We start from the raw sequence: 16,741 nt of genomic DNA, 5'->3' as shown, positions 1-16,741 counted from the left end.
CCTAGTGAGTAGGATTAATTTCCTAGGATGGACAGTATCAGCAAACATTTAACTCTTCAGCCCTCAACATACTATTCCTTATTTCTAGCTAAGGATCCTTGGAAGTTTTGCTCATTGTCCCCACTTAACTGGAATGCTCCTCCGCCCGTTCTTCTCCCAGTGGCACTGTTCCTGGCATGCGCTGCTCCACAGATGGGTCAGGGTCTCTCTGCCAAAGATTATCAATGGATGCCTGTTCTGATTTGAGAAAATCCGTAACAATTTATTGTCGTTTAGACAATCATTCTATCACCCGATGACCCCTCCCCACCAGGAAAGGGGAATCCGGGAAAGCAAGGAAACACGAGGGTTGAAATATAGATTTAATAGGATAAGACTAAATAATTAACAATAATACTAAAGAACCAGTATTAATCCCAATACCAATATAAGATATACAAGAATTATAGTCAGCTAATTATATCAGTAGAAAGCTGTGCACTGCCAGCAGTGGACAGTAAATGTTGGACACTGTGAGCGCAACAGCTTCGGGGGGAAAGGAAGGCCTCAGGGATCCGGCACCAGGGCAAGGAGCTCTCTGGACTGCTGCCATCAAGGGAGAGAGAAACTACGCAGCAAACTTTCTATCGAATGTGACATTCATGGTATGAAATAATCCTGTTGGCCATCCTGGGTCAAATGCCCAGGCTCACTCCTCCTCACCCTGCACCTGGGCAAGGCTCAAACACAGTGAGACCCTGAATCCCACATAGCCTAGCTGGCTATAAAGTAAATATTTTCCCGAATTCAGACACTAGAGTCTTCCAAAAGTGGAGTTTCCCCCAGTATCAGAAGAGAAATTAGTCCTGTGTCACTCAACCCAGGACGGCGCCATTCAGAGCAGGGCACACGATGCTCTTGCTTCAAACAGGAGTTTCTCAGTACGAGGACTAAGTCTAGGGACTGCAGACCCCGGGGCATGTTAGAAATAATACACCTGTGCGTTCACCTAGGGCACTGCCTGGGCAGACCCCGCCTCATTCCTAGAAGCTGGATGGGACAGTTCCTTAGGGATTCGTGCTATTGTCGCTTAAGGTGTTCATTGGGGAAAAGTTGCTTTTTCAATCGCTGTTGAAGCTGAAGGTGTTCAATGGGGGAAAATTGCTACGAAGACCGAACCTGCTCTGCGACTGGAAGAGAGACAGAACAAACTGAACCGGCTGTACCCCCCAGCCCGCCCGCCGGCGGGGTCCCCTCTCCATCCCGCACCCCGTCCCGGCGGGACCAGCCCCGCCGCCGCCGCAGTCTCCTCCCCCTCCAGCCGAGCTTTAAGGGCAGGAGCTGTTCAGAGAGGCCAGAGACGAGACGCAGAAAAGATAAAGCCGGGCTGGCGTGGAAAGGAAATCTGCGGCAGCAAACGGAAAAGCAAAAAGGTAGGTACTGCTCTGCACCACTTTCAGAAAGTGCATTTCCCGTTTTCAACGCCAATGGCATTGCCATTAAATACTATTAAATATTATTATTTGATAAATCCCACTGAAGCACCGTGGTAGTTAACTAACTGAGCGACTGCCTTTCAGCTTTTGAAGAGATTCATAATGGTGGGTAAAGCTGCTTGCTTTCGGTTGTTTCAAGAAGGCTTTAGCTGTTGCAGGGAAAGGGCTGACAGCCTCGGGCTCTGACCAGTTAGCAGGGAGGAGCCTCCTGCTAAAGGACATCAGCAAAAGAACTTAAAACAAAGAAGAGTTACGGACAAATATCTTGATGGTAAGGAGAGACCCAGAGAGCTAGCTGTGAAAGGATAACCTATCCTCCTCCTGGGAGATCAGGCTGTGCCGTTCACCCCAGGCTCCCAACCAGGATAACGGAGGGACAAAGCAGAGGAGGGTGGGTTGTCTTCAGTTCTCCCGAAACGAGCTTCTTTTCAAATGTAGCCAAAACCGCAGTAAATATTGAGAATGATTCCCAAAATGAAGCCAGAGTTTGAAATATTTTCTATTTCCTGTGATGCCTTCAAAGACTACAGAATCTTTTTTTGTTTTGTTGGTTTTAATTCTTTTCCCCAAAAGCAGAGGTCTGTCCACTGGTCTATTTTAAAGAGAAATAGTACAAGTCTAATATTCATCTGCTCAGTTTAGAAAAGAGCTACAGAAGCGTTTTCTCCATTCGGCAGGAAAAGGCAGCGAGGATCTGCAGTCTTTTGCTTGGAACTAGATCAAGATAACTGTTCATCATCAAGAAAGCTGTTAGTGCTATAGATTCAGAATCAAAGTACTCTGGAATGGTCATACTAGGTTATTGGGAGGCATACAGGGGGGTGGGAGCTACTTTTAATTTCTGTTAATGACTTTTTGGTTGACCTTGATAATATACATTGCTTTTTTAGCTCTTATTCCACATCAATAATACTCACACTCTTACAGCTTAGAAGGACTGTTGTTAATAATAAATTAATATGTGGGATTTAAAAGTATTCCTGCTGATGATGTTTCATCAGAGAGAGATAAATGTATGGTATTGAGTATCTTTATGTCCTAATGTACCTGAAAGCGTAGAATCAAAACGTCAGCACACCACATGGAGGTCTCTGGCTTATTGCTAGAGTATTTTTGATGAGAGAGGAAGCAAAGGGCAAGAGCAGAAGGCACAAACCGTTTAGCAGAGCCCTACCAGAAGGCACATTGCTTGCAGGTTTCTGCTTGGAGTCTTGTAAACATGGTATTTTTCAAACAGCCATATGCTTTTAGTTTGATAGGGCTTATCATTTGGAACATTCCAAGTGACTGGCCTAAGTTGTACCTTTCCCGAAATTGAAAATAAACATCTGGCAACATCTGTTAGCAGTTTTCCATGCATTTGGAGAGCAGCCACCAGTTTATGGGCAGGAGAAGGGGAAAGGAGGGGGAAAGGGCTGCAGCATGTGACACAGGGCTACGGCAGCAACCAGATGGCTCTCAGCAGAATTCACATCATCCGTTGCAGCTTTGGGAACATTGCTATTTAGTTCAGATTCAATTGAAGTCAATGCTTGCTTGGCAATCACTCTTACAGCTTTTAAAAAGGCCTGCTATACAATGTAAAACGCTCCCTAAGACGTGAGAAAGGGCTTGAAAGTATATAAAAAGTATACTGCAGAATCCCTGAGAAATTCTCTGAATTACAAGGATCCCATCATCAAGATGTGACCTAAAGATGAGACCTGGAGTAACTAAGGTTCTTGGAAGCTGTTCCTGTGAATCTTTTCAGTCTGACTTGCAACTTAAGTCTCCTCTTTGTGCAGTCTAATGGTGAGAAACCACAGCCTAAACTATCCCACTGTACTCCAGTTCTGCTTCAGAGATGAGTATTTCTGCCTTTTGCTTTTTCTTTGAACAAATCTTTAAAAAAAAACCCAACCCAAACACAAACGCTTCCCCCTTTTTTAGCCTTGAATCCCAATTTATGACTCATTCATCTGTCATACTCCTATTTCACTAGCTGTTATCTGGTTTTATATAAACAGAGTCTGAGCTCCTAATTTCTGTAAGTAGTAGTAACTATTACTTTTAGGAAGAAAATTATAGGTTCAAGTCAGGAAACGTGTGATAAAGTTATTTGTCTTATTGTAAGAGTTCAGATTACGTAGTAATAACAACTCCAGTCCTTAAAAGCTATTACTCACTGTGAAAATCAATAATACTTGGACCTGTTGGAGTGGGTCCAGAGGAGGGCCACAAAGATGATCCGAGGGCTGGAGCACCTCTCCTATGAAGGCAAGCTGAGAGAGTTGGGGTTGTTCAGCCTGGAGAAGAGAACGCTCCGGGGAGACCTTACAGTGGCCTTCTAGTACCCGAAGGGGGCCTATAAGAAAGCTGGGGAGGGGCTGTTTGCAAGGGCATGGAGCGATAGGACGAGGGGCAATGGTTTTAAACTAGAGCAGGGCAGGATTAGATAAGACATTAGGAAGAAGTTCTTTACACTGAGGGTGGTGAGACGCTGGCCCAGGTTGCCCAGAGAGGTGGTGGAGGCCCCATCCCTGGAGACATTCGAGGCCAGGCTGGATGAGGCTTTGAGCAACCTGATCTAGTTGATGTCCGTGGTCACTGCAGGGGATTGGACTAGATGGCCTTTAGAGGTCCCTTCCAACCCGACACATTCTATGATGCTATGATTCTACTTTCCCAGTTTTTAATAGATGTATTGGACTTTGCTATTTAATGCCATATTTCCGAAAAGTCCCATAGGCACAAAGTTTCTAAACTTCTGACACTGTATAATCATTTGTATCCACCTTACTAATTTAAGTTTTGACATGAACAACAGCTGCTGCCTCCCCCCGCAACAGAGAGTCCTGTTGGTACACCAGTAAATTCTCGTTTAAAGTCCTCAAGTTTGTCAGTGTTTCTAAATATAAAATAGAACTTTGCTAGCTACCAAACTCATGCTGCGAAGGTCAGGCTGTAATGGAGTTCTTTGACATACATACATTTGCCTGATCTTTTCCTGTTACTACAAGGTCGCCAAGATAAAAGAATAGGCAAAATACATCTTCTTGGGGGTTTTTCCTACAGCAAAGCGCATTGCGTTCATAGGCAGCAGACCACTTCAGGAAGCCCTTCACTGCCTTTGTGTGTCACATCCAGTGTATTTTTCCGCTATGCGGATGAGATGAGAAATGGCATTTAGTGCAGCAAGGGAAAAAAACCTGTGTTGCTTAATTTCAGTGGTAAAATTTTCTATAAAATCGAGACTACGCTGTGTTACGAGTGCACTCCCCGCTGCTCAGAATTTTCTCTCCTCCCAGCAGCTGCCCTGAACCGGGCAGCGCTCACACAAGGTGCTTGGCTTCGGTGAAAGAAATCATTTTTCCTCCTTTGTCAGGAAAAAAACTGGAGGAGGGGAAACCAGGGCACAAGATGGTAGCATATCTCACTGCAGTCAGTGACTACAGAAATCTAAATTCATGCTTCCGCCAAGAAACTTGCCTGCTCAAGGCCAGACAGAAATAAATTTTGCTACAGTAGGAAGAAATACAGATGGATTACAGTACCCAAATGTCCTTCCTATACCTATCTGTGGCCAGGTCAGAGCAGCAATTTCACCAACTAGGAAATTAACCTCTGATGAGTGAAGAGAGAAGTAGATTTTCAAAGCAAACAAGATGAATGGAAGCAGAAATTCCAGATTCATCCTTAACCCCAGCCACACCATAGCAGCCGGCGATCTCCCACAAGAGATCGTTGGAGGTTCTCTCCCAGGACTTCTGCTGTGGGAGACAGACTGTGTAAATCAGCCTGGAGGAAGCAGAAACTCTTGCTGTGGTATGGAAGAGGGCTTTGTCTGAAGTGTAAAGCCGCTGAAGGGATTAGAGGGAATAAGACGTAGCTGTGACTGCACAGAAGTGACACACGGAAAGAAATGCTGCAATGAATAAATGAGAACACCAGACCAAAAGCCATCCTGCCAGCTAACTGCTGTACTCTCCCTTTTTAGTAAAAGCATATGACAATAGCTCATTAGCAAATGAAAATTTCATGAATGAATTAATGATTTTTCATTAGCAAATGAAAAGCTCAGCTGGGGAGAAGCTGTAGCAATACTGAAAATCAAAGACGTAGCGGTGCTGCCCCCACCCATCATCAACCAAAGTCTCCTTGCCGAGGGATCCTCTACACAGAGAGAAGCCCTCACTCTCACCCAAAGAAGTCTGTGCAGAAAATGAAAATTTTCTTGAACCACTATTATCACAGACTGACCCTTCAGCATATTTTTGTGCCCCTGCAAGAGATCTCTTCAGTGGGCCTCAGTGACCTAAATCTCAATTAACACTTTCCAATCAGCATTACACTCCTTCATTAGACAAGTCCATCTCTCTAATAATGCACACGATACTGTTGGCTTCCAGCAACTTTGGGAAAAAGGATCGGAATTTACTTCTACCAGTCTTACTCCCCAGGAAACACCCTACGAGTTTCCTCCAGACCTGAAAGGGTGTGCTTTAGCGTGTCGGGTTTCTAAGTTTATCAAGTAAAAGCACATCTGTGTCCACCCTGGCAGTTTCCCCTGTCCAGGGACACCAGGACAGCTAGACCAGGTGGCTGAGAAACGCAGAGTAGAAAGTGTGTTTTAATGTAACAAGAATATTCATAATTTAAAACCTTTATTTAAACTTATGACCTTGAACTCCACTCACACTGCAAAAAAAGCCTTTGTTCAACATCTTGTTTTTTCTTTTGTCTCTAAAGATAATTTGAGATTTGGAGGTGATGTGGAAGACGCTCGGAATGGAAGGCAAACTCCCATGTCTCCTCCTGCTGGTGGGAGCAGTCATGACTGCTCAATGCCAGGTAAGAGGTTAATGCATCGAATAATGCTCTTGCCATCCTCCTGTGTTTTTAGCAGCACTTCTTACCATCGACTCCAGCTGCCTGCATCAGACAGGAGAAGAATCTGGTTGTATCCCTAGAAATCAGAGGAAGGAAAACCTTACAAAGTAGTCTACCTCTAAACTGGGATTCCCAGTAATGTGTTATCCTGGCTGGTTTTCACTTCAGTAAGCAAGTCTTCTCCAAATCTTCTTGGTGTATCTGTGCACTGTCACCTTTCACTGTTAGTAAGAGTTCCATTGTGATCAGCGTTTAATTTTCTTTCTATTGGCATCACCTTCATTATTAGTCTCACTTACAACTGGTGGTTCCCATGTCCCCTCACTTTAAGCCTCACATCACACAGCTTGGGTGAACCCTACACAATTCTAAAATGTTTAGACTCTCAAAAAATTGCTATCCCAGCCTTCCTCTTTCTTTTTATGTTATTCTTTCTCATGTGGCCTGATCAAAGTAGCTTTCTAAGTCGGTTTCTTCCTTAAGACTTTATCCAAAATATCTTATTTAATTGGCTGCAGGAGACATATGTCTCAAAGGTAATCAAGCTACAGAGGCTTATGGGGAAACTGCATGTCAATGAGCAAAAATAACTGCTTGTTCACATTTACTTCTTTGGAATTATTTGTTTGAACCTCCTTCAAATAGGAGAAAGCTGACAAGCTTTAGTTATCACTTGCGATGCTCCAAGAGCACATCACCACTTCACGCACGATGTGAGCACAGCACACCCCAAGTTCATGTCACTTGGATGACAAGCAATCACCTGGGACTCTGTGGCAACTCGATTATTACAATTCTTGGTACCCGTGCTGAGGTACCAGAGGCACTTTTCACTGTACTGTCTGAGGAGGGCAGACAGTTGCCCAGAGCTCCGCTGATTTACAAGACCTCAAGAAGAGGATTGGCTCCTCGGAGGCACTTGTTCTCCCAGTTTTCTTAACAGAGCAGGCACTCACGGAATAACCTTCTTTGCTTGCAGGGCTTACACGTGCGTTTCAAACGGGGAGCCAGATCCAGAGGTAAGCCAGGCAAACTACAACCGTGTTACCTGGAGCTTTATGAACACAGGAGAGGAAGGCAGATGATGCTGAGGGAATGGGGACTGAAAGCTGTTTGTCGTGGTTATTTGGATGAGAGATTCAGAAAGCAAAATACCAGACCATTAATACCATCCACAACTCACAAGAACAGCTTTTTCCTCTCCCTCTGCTCTTCTTCAAAGAACAAGAGGCCGGTCAATAGTGGAACAGTACATCCAACAACACAGCAGTAAGAGAGACGGGCCAGCTGCGGTCTGAGAAGGAAAAAGGGCGGCCCGTTAGACTGACGCTCCCGTCACAGATACTTTTCTCCCAGAAAGAGAAGGAAGTTCTTTTGCTCAGCCAGGTCTTTTCCCTGAATCTCTAAAAGAGGATTTCCTTTCTCCAATTGCAGCCATTTGCACAGACAGTTCATCTGGAGAAATATACCAGCACAGGGGGACCTGGCTGAGGCTCTCAGGGAGCAGAATAGAATACTGTAGGTGCGACAGTGGTCGGAGTCGCTGCCACACTGTGCCTATCAGAGGTGAGTATGAAGAAGAAAAAGAGAAAGGAAATGATGGGCCAGGAGAGACTGTCCATCTAATCATCCTAAATAAGAGCTTGCTGTCAGGGGAGGCATTATCACACAGAAAATTTGGCTTGAAATAGAGTAAGATAGAAATTAAAATACCAATATATACTGATGCAGGCCAGACTAAGCGGGAGCGGGCAAGGGGCTGAGGAAAGCTCCTAATAGAGTATGTGGAGAGGATGGAGCAGAGGAAGAACATAAGCACTACACGAAAAGACTGTAAGCACCTGACAATAACAGGTAGGCAGGGAAAAACAGACCAGGCTAAAGGAGACTGACAGGAGAGGAAAGATGGGTATACACTGCCAGCTTCTTACTTCTGTGAAATCTAATGGTGTTTCCCGGCTTTTGCTTATTCAACAGCCTGCACTAGAAATAAGTGCTACAACGGGGGCCAGTGTTCACAGGCGTATTATTCCCCACAGCTCTTCATCTGCCAGTGCCACCAAGGTTTCTCTGGGAAGCAGTGTGAAATAGGTGAGTAAACTATGTCAGTCGCTGTGAACAATGCTACTGGTTTTAGCTATACCATGCAGAAGGATGAGTACCCAGAAGCTGCTCCTGTATACTGGGCTCTCTGTTAAGTTGCCTCTTTTTATTCTAAAGCTAATACTACAAAGAACTTACAAGGACGACACCTGGGCTGTTCTCAGTGTCTCTTAATAAAACTCTGAATTTTGTATCTGAAGACCTTTGTGTATACTTACAGTCTGCCCAGCAAGGCATTTTCACTGACTTACTAGACAAGACATCTGGGAGCCAAGTTTAAACAGAAGAGAGATGGGGAATCAGCGTTTGGGATGCTGTCGTCATAGTAGTATTTTGTTCACTTTTGTTCAGATACTGAAGTTAAGTGCTACCAAGATGCTGGAGTAACATACAGGGGTACGTGGAGCATGACAGAGAGCGGAACTGAGTGTTTAAATTGGAATAGCAACGGCTTGATGGACCGGACGTATAGCGGCCGAAGAGAGGACGCTGCTGAGCTGGGACTGGGCAACCACAACTATTGCAGGTGAGGGGCTGCTGGCACCGGTCAGAGCCACAGGAATCAGCCCATTCTAAGAGCTTGGAGCAAAGGAATGGCTGTTTGCAATGGTCTAATACCAAGCGAGAACACTCTGCACAGGTGCAAGTACAGCACAGCCCATGAGCAGCAACTGCAACTTCTGTAGACGTATACGAGCTTCAGCTCTATCTAGACTGGATCCTTACGACAGACAACAAAATGCATACATCTCTTGCCCCATAGTCCTTCCCTTGTCCCTTCTTAGTGCCTAAAACGCCCTTTGTAAGCTAGTTTCCTGCAGCTCCAGATCCCGCTCAAAGCTCTAAAAAGACAGTGCTTCCTGCACATGAACTAAACTGCACAAACAAGCTGTCACTCCTGCTAGCTGCTGGCTGTCTCATCCTCACTTCCATGTACTCCACAATTTTATAATTAAAATAGGAATCCAAACAACTTCTGATGGTTCAGTCCATGTCTTCGCTGCGGAGCAGGATTAAGTTAACAAAGTAGATGGCAGACATGGGACTTATAACAGTAGCTTTATAATGATGTGTAATATCATAACTCTTTCAGAAACCCAGATGAGGATTCCAGACCTTGGTGCTATATCTATAAAGGGGGAAAGTACATCTGGGAACACTGCAGTGTGCCCTCCTGTTCAAAAGGTACATGCAGGGGGACAGGGAACAGACTTTAGAGCTTCCACTATTCATTGCATATATAAGAATTCTCTCTGGAGTTGTGCTGTTTCTGTAGCCTGAAAGTTGAGACTCTCTTATTAAATCACGTTTAAGCTTTTAATATTTATGACACCGAGAGATTGAGATAAGTACGGCTAATATATAGATGCCTTGACACAAATCACAGTTAGGAACAGCTGACGGGTTCATATCCATCAGTTAACATGCAGCTTTCTTACTGAAGTTGGGAACGTCAACTGCAAATCTGGAAGAGGCACAGATTACCGAGGCAGCCACAGCATTACCAGTTCTGGAGCTACCTGTTTGAGGTGGAATTCCCGAATCCTTGTCAACAAGTTATATACTGCTTGGAGAAGAAATGCTTACCAGCTGGGCCTTGGTAGTCACAATTTCTGCAGGTATGTAGTAATTTTTAGAATTTAAAAAATCCCACCAAACTTTCTGGTGGTACTCTTGAGTCAGGGCTCTAGTCTTTTATGTGGGTTATTAAAGCACAGGAAGTACATTAGTGCTGGGAACGAAACTCACTGGCAATAGTAATTCTATTCCACGTGACCTGTCTGTGCTTCTCTAACATCAGACTCCATAAATGCAAATTCCACGTGCCCCTAGGGCCCTCTGCATCTCTGGAAAAATCAAAAAGAATACACTCAGGTCACAGTCTGCCGCCTTTAGGACTCCCCAAACTCCCTGCAGATCTGTTAAAACAAATAGCTCTTCTCTTTTCTGTGCCGCAGGAATCCTGACAATGACAGCAAGCCCTGGTGCCATGTACTGAAAGGAAATCAGCTCACATGGGAGTACTGCAACGTGCCTACTTGCTGTAAGGATCCTGGCACTCCTGATTCTTCTCCTTCTTTGGGGCATGACTGTTCTGCACGTCATTTGTACTAAACTCAAACCTCTTAGAGTGAAATAAGAGCTGGGGCGGGGCGGGGCGGGGGAGGGAAGCTTTTTGGGATAGAAAGAGATTCTGTGGCTCCACTCTCACAGAAGTGCCCTTTTCTCTGCCAGAAGGGAAGACTGCAGAAATGGAGGACAGAAAAGGCAGGGTTTCCTTACTGTATTTTTCAAATCAGAGTAAGAGTTTCCTAGGAGACGGGAATGAGTCAGATACTGAACAGTTCATGCCAGGCTGCCTCAGCATGCACTGGCAACTAACAGGCTCTTAACCCAAACTCAAAGGAAGAGTGCCTGAACAAAAAGCCCATTTCTGGGTTTGTCATCCACAGCCACCTGTGGCTTACGGCAGCGCAGGGCACAGCAGTACAGGATCAAAGGTGGCTCCTACGCAGACATTGCCGCTCACCCGTGGCAAGCTGCCATCTTCGCGAAGTATCGCCGAGCACCGGGAGAGCACTTCCTCTGCGGGGGAATCCTGATCAGTTCCTGCTGGGTTTTGTCAGCTGCTCACTGTTTTGAGGAAGGGTAAGTTAAGGATTCGGTACCATATGGGGGAAAAAAGTCTGGAACGTGGAAGCATCCAGTATAGCCTTACTGGAAGGGTAAATGACTTGAAAAAAGCTCTTTATCCCATTAAGTCACTCTACACTAAAGATTATAGAGTTAATTGTGCTGAGAATTACAGATGGGCAAACTAGCGGCACAGTACCACAGCAGAATATCAAATAGCTGAAGCACAAAGTTGTCAATAGAGATGCAGAGCCATGTGAAACTTGAGGACAGCAAGGGGCTGGCAGAGGAACTTTGCCATGATGGCTGTAAGCAATTAGTGCAAAACCGAAGGCAAATAGGACACTTGAGGGGAAACTGCCTGGGCAATGAAGTAGTAAGAATAAAATTAGAAGAGCAGAAGTTCCAACAGCACATCTTCCAGGGACTGGTCCACTCCAGTTAACCTGAGAAGAAAGTAAGACTCTCTTGTTCTTCAGCTTTAGAGCAAATCAGCTGAGGATTGTGCTGGGTAGGACTTCCCGAGCAACTCCCGAGGAAAATGAACAAAGGTTTCAAGTGAAGAACTACACCGTGCATCAGCGATTTGACTCCGAAAATTTCAACAATGACATTGGTAAGAATTTTTCTGGCCTTGTGACTGGAATGGCCATGGCGGGGTCCAGTTTGTGGTTAATGAAGTGGGGATTTTTTTTTCCCCTCTTCAGCTCTGTTGCAGTTGAGCTCGGATGCAGAAGATTGTGCTATTGAAACCGACACTGTCCGTGCTGCCTGTCTCCCCACACCAGGACTGCAACTGCCTGACTGGACTGAATGCGAGATCTCTGGTTATGGCAGAAACGAAGAATGTAAGTAGGAGATACTATGTCCAAAGTTTGTGTCCCCTGCCCTCAAAGAATTCAAGCCTTTAGCATCCCTTAATGTGTGACCACCCCCTGAATTATTACATGGGCTTATATCAGCACTACAAAAGGTATGCTTAAGTGGGAGATACACAAAAACAAGTTTTGCTTTAAGTTATTTCATTCATCTGAGTTCCGTGAGCTGCATGGGCTAGTAGAGTCTTCCTTGATACTCTCCAACAGTAGAAGCACAAAAAATGGCACAACGGATAAGGTAGGAATGACAGAAAATTTGCAATCAGGGCTGTCCCATTTCTGCTGTACTGAGTACATTTAGATATTGTCATTCTGACAGAAATCCATTTCTGTCAAGATTTAATATACTATACAGTTGCAGGTGGTTGCGTTATTCTAAAAGATACAATTGGCTGTACAGTGATAAGGAAAAAAAACAACCCAGAAAACAGGTAAAGAAATAACAATCCCAGATACATATTAAAAGGCTGGCTAAAGGGTTTTTGAAGCGAGCTACAACAAACAGGAATAAAACCTGTCTGAAAGTATACACAGGCTGACCTATATTTAAAACAAACCAAAAAACCCAGCTCTTATTTTACTGGCACTTCTACTATTTTCTTTTTATTATCTAACTTGTAAACTCTGAGACAGAGACTGTGAAGCATCCATCATAACAAGACCTATCTGTGATTTGAACGCGTAGGGGTTTTGGAACAGACTTGCAGATTTAACATATAAGCGTGGCATAAAGTGTTTTTAAAGTTCTTTTAAAGCTAGTCCTCAGCATTGCTTGCAGGGAGTACAGGATAAACTCTTTGAGAGGGAAAGGATGCTGCAACTGTAATTCAAAACTAGACTGAAAAACAACAACCCTGCCAACTTCCAGCTTTGTGCAATTGCAGCTATGCAGGAGAATAAACCCAACACCCAAATCAAACAAACAAAAAAATCCCTTCCATTCCAACATAACACAAGTGTACACTCCTATCCAGTTACTCAGTATCATGTACGACAAGGCACTGGATTTTTGTTAGTGCAAATCTGAAGATCAGGATCCTGATTCATACAGTTAGTGATTTTCACAGGCACTTCCTGTGACTTCATTTTAATTGATGTAACTGTGCAAAGATGACTTATCCACCCAAAAAAACCCATCAGTCTTTAATTTGGAGCCTACAAAAACCTCTCTAGCATTTAAGCTTGCTAAAGAAGCAATGCTCTCTCTCACCTATATTTAAGGTGTTCTCACTAGCAAAGCAGAACCCACAATAATTAAAAAAGACCCTTTGGCAAGGAAATACTAGTTGAGCAAAGCCCTCACACCCTACCCCCAGCTACTTCTGTTTTCTCTCCCCCAAACTACAGAAACTGAACTGCAATATTTATTTTTTTTAATATACACACACAACCACAGACATATATATGTATTTATATCATCATTTTTCTTCCAGTTTCTCCATTCTATTCAGAGCACCTGAAGGAAGGCCATGTCAGACTGTTTCCAGCCAGTCGGTGCACAACACAGCATCTTGACAACCGGACTGTTACAGATAATATGTTATGTGCAGGAGACACAAGGCACCTTGATGATGCCTGCAAGGTAAACCCAGTTCTGTTCTTTCCTTTTTAGGTCTGTCCTTGATAGGCTGAGCTAACCAAACAAAAAGTGCCAGAAAATAGTTTAAAGAAGTTCTGCCTTTGGCTACATGGAAGTGCTAGTAGACTTTTGCTGAACAGAACTGCTGGCTTCAAACCAGAACAATACACTGAAAATCCCAAATATAGGAAATACCACAAAACTGAGCAGGAAACTCTACCTCAGCACCGTTTCCTAATATTTTCTCTTGCGAGCACGCAAAACACTCAGCAGGAGGTTCTGTAAGAGGAAGCGGGTGCTGGTCTACTGAAAAGTGGCGAAAAGAACACTAAAGGCTGAAAGGTGGTGGAAAACGAGCAGCTGTAATGTAAGGAAAAAGGAGGGCACACATTCAATCCCCATCCTTTCCGTTTAAACAGCTCTTTAATAATTTTGCTTTACTGTTACACACAGCTAGCATAAACACCCTGGATCTTTATAGCTTGAATAAGAGCGTTCCTCTTTTTGGTCTTATCAACGTCTCACCTACATTTCATAAATAAGCACTATACAAAGTTAGAGGCTTTATTGCTAGTTAGCTTTTTTTGGGCCTCTCCCCATGAGAGGAGCATTGACGGAGTCTGGAACACAAAAGTGGCTTATGGGAAAGTGCTGTTACCAAGAGCTCTTGATTTGTGCACGTACTATGTAGGGTATTTCCACAATGCACCACTAAAGCCAGTGGGGGGGGAAAAAACCACAAAAACAAACAAGGAGATTGTTACTAACCTGCTGCTTCTCTGTAGGGTGACTCTGGAGGGCCTCTGGTCTGTATGAAGGATGATCGTATGTATCTAATTGGAATCATCAGCTGGGGAATAGGCTGTGGCCGGAAAGACATACCTGGCGTTTATACAAATGTGAATCGTTATCTTGACTGGATTCAGGACAACATGAAACCCTGAAAAATGAACTATCCACACTCTTGTGGACACAGCCTCGCAGCTTCCTTCTGGGCGCTCTCGGGATGCTGACAGGGTTTCCTGTTTCTCCAGATGTTTATGGCTTTCAGTACAAGAGGAAGACAGACTGCAATGTGTGGGAAGGGCACGTTCTCAAATTAACTCTCCGTTCCTTATTACAGGTTATCGGAAGCTAACACTCCTTTCCCCCCACATCCCCAAGCTTTCTCCTTGCATCAAATCACATGATACAATTAAAAAATAATTTTTTGGCCTGAGAGAATAAACCAAGCATGGGATGCTCACACATCCCATGAACAGCTATGGTATTTTGGGAATGGGTGTGAACTGAAGTCAAAGGGGACAGATTTAATTTCCTGAAAATTTCATCTCCCTCCTTATTTATCTGTAAATTTGGGAGACGTTCCAGTCAGGCTTAAATAACCTAAGTAAAAATGGTGTAAGGACAGAGCTTAAGCTGGTTTCAGCTTGACACCAACAGAAAGAGCAAAGCTGTAGGCATGGACTGTTTATTCCCATATCCACGTACTACTTGCTTTTTCAGTTTGGAACCGATTCATTAACAGGATGGCATGCTTGTTAGGACATTTTGTTTTTCCACTTGCTTTTCCTCCTGGTAGGAACTAAATATTTAAATAAATATAGAATAGGTAAAAATCTTCACACCAGCCTTATCTGCTACAGAATCAACGCATTACTTTTTGACCATTAAGTTTCTATGCATTATAATTTGATAGGAAAGCAAAAGCTCTCACTTTAGCGCAGCAGCGCAGGACGGAACAAAGGACAAGTGTAATGGTAGCAGTTTTAGGTACCTGCTAGATTCACATCCACTGTAAAGATCAAGTCAAACATCACAAGGCTGCATTTGTCGTTTAACAGAAGACAGGACAGGTATAACCAAGTCACTGTGAACTAGAATCTCAGTAACCAAGCATTACTTGCTTGCATTGCAGTTGCCACGTGGTATCTCTGCATGTCCTAAGAGTTAATCCTCTTTGAGAGATTCTCTTGTGCAGTTCGTTTACAAATTAAGAGAAAGCAGGTGCAACTACCGTTTTACAAAAGGGAAAAATTATATTGAGAACTACAGAAGCAGTTTAGCTTTAGTATCAACCAGGCATTGTAGCTAGAGAACTAGTCTTGTTTTATTTGGGAAATTCAAAACACTGTAACCCAAAATGTTTATGCTCACAGTTTTAAGGAGCTCTCTGATGATCTACTAGCACAGCCTCTAGTCCAAACAGAGAACCTCATATAACAAGCACATACAGAAGAGAGATTTGGTATGGATGCCCATTACTTCCTCAAATGGGTTTTGTAAATGGCAACTTTACAAATGGCCCATGTCTTTCTAGCTACCAGCTTAGAAACTGACCTCAAAGAGATCTTTCTCTAATGTCGTCAGAGAAATGGTGGTCTAAGTCCAGTTAGCCTCAGCAATGAGTCCCATATTCCAGCCAGTGGAATTCTTGGGGAAAACACCCCAAGATGTTTAATAAACAATAGTCACAGTTCAGGTTTTTTGGTGTGTTATTGTTCTTAATTGTATTTTATTAAGTAATGACCTTGAAAAAAAGACAAATTAATTTCCATTCCTCTCTCTTGAGTCAACATCAGCATTTGTTGCAACTGAAGTACACAGCTACACCTCACATTTCTCCTAAAACTCCTTATATCATCACCTACCAAGTTATCTCACTGCTTCCTGCTTACCCCTTTTGCCCTGACTCTTTCATTCCATAAGAACTTGCAGCCATCGCAGACTGATAGAGAAAGCTTGTCATAAGGGCCAGGCACTCTTATGCATATAAGAAGTCGTTCAAGATCTTGAATGACATGAATCACTTCAACATGAAAGAAAAGATACTTAAAAAAACCAACAAAGCTACAAAGCTAAAGGACAATATTAGTACTTGAGGAGCAGGAAGGTGAAGAGGTATTTCACCGTCTTCATAATTAAAGCACAGCCCTTAGCCTGCTACCAGAAACCCTACCTAGTATACAAAAATGGTTCAGCTGTATTCCTAAAGACAGTTTCACTGACATTCTCCTTTTAGGAAACAACAAGAAAAATTACTAAGAAAGTAACTAATTTTAGCTTTTCAGACAGTGACTTAGTCCCAAACTGACAATCCCAATTGCATAAAGACATTTATCTCCCTAAGGCACCCACTACCCACAATCCAACTGGCATAATTAACCTTCCTCCTTAAATACCAACTGTGTTTCTTGTAAAGC

General features: G+C 43.6%; 1 protein-coding gene across 2 annotated transcripts; it reads left to right on the top strand.

Moving 5' to 3' along the window:
- Positions 1-1,174: 1,174 nt before the first annotated feature.
- On the top strand, positions 1,175-16,019 carry PLAT (plasminogen activator, tissue type). 2 transcript variants are annotated; one of them, XM_074563563.1, is made up of 14 exons: positions 1,175-1,412; positions 6,204-6,305; positions 7,324-7,363; positions 7,779-7,910; positions 8,322-8,435; positions 8,799-8,973; positions 9,541-9,632; positions 9,892-10,066; positions 10,406-10,491; positions 10,901-11,096; positions 11,561-11,697; positions 11,789-11,929; positions 13,393-13,541; positions 14,324-16,019. In XM_074563563.1, the coding sequence occupies exons 2-14, from the start codon at positions 6,225-6,227 to the stop codon at positions 14,480-14,482; spliced, it is 1,677 nt and encodes a 558-aa protein (XP_074419664.1). In that variant the 5' UTR covers positions 1,175-1,412; positions 6,204-6,224; the 3' UTR covers positions 14,483-16,019. The 2 variants fall into 2 exon arrangements, with proteins under 2 accessions (XP_074419664.1, XP_074419665.1); XM_074563564.1 differs by lacking the exon at positions 7,324-7,363 and having other exon boundaries at positions 1,310-1,412; positions 14,324-14,808.
- Positions 16,020-16,741: the final 722 nt, after the last annotated feature.

This window comes from Larus michahellis, chromosome 20, assembly GCF_964199755.1.
Source record: "Larus michahellis chromosome 20, bLarMic1.1, whole genome shotgun sequence".
Classification (NCBI taxonomy): domain Eukaryota; kingdom Metazoa; phylum Chordata; class Aves; order Charadriiformes; family Laridae; genus Larus; species Larus michahellis.
The sequence above is the reverse complement of the archived record's forward strand: the minus strand, read 5'-3'. Positions and strand labels throughout refer to the sequence as shown.

Coding starts and splice junctions, on each gene's coding strand:
- PLAT (XM_074563563.1), top strand. CDS start 6,225: ATGTGGAAGACGCTCGGAATGGAAGGCAAACTCCCATGTCTCCTCCTG. Junction 8,436..8,798: donor TGGGAAGCAGTGTGAAATAG/GTGAGTAAACTA, acceptor ACTTTTGTTCAG/ATACTGAAGTTAAGTGCTAC. Junction 9,633..9,891: donor TGTGCCCTCCTGTTCAAAAG/GTACATGCAGGG, acceptor TTCTTACTGAAG/TTGGGAACGTCAACTGCAAA.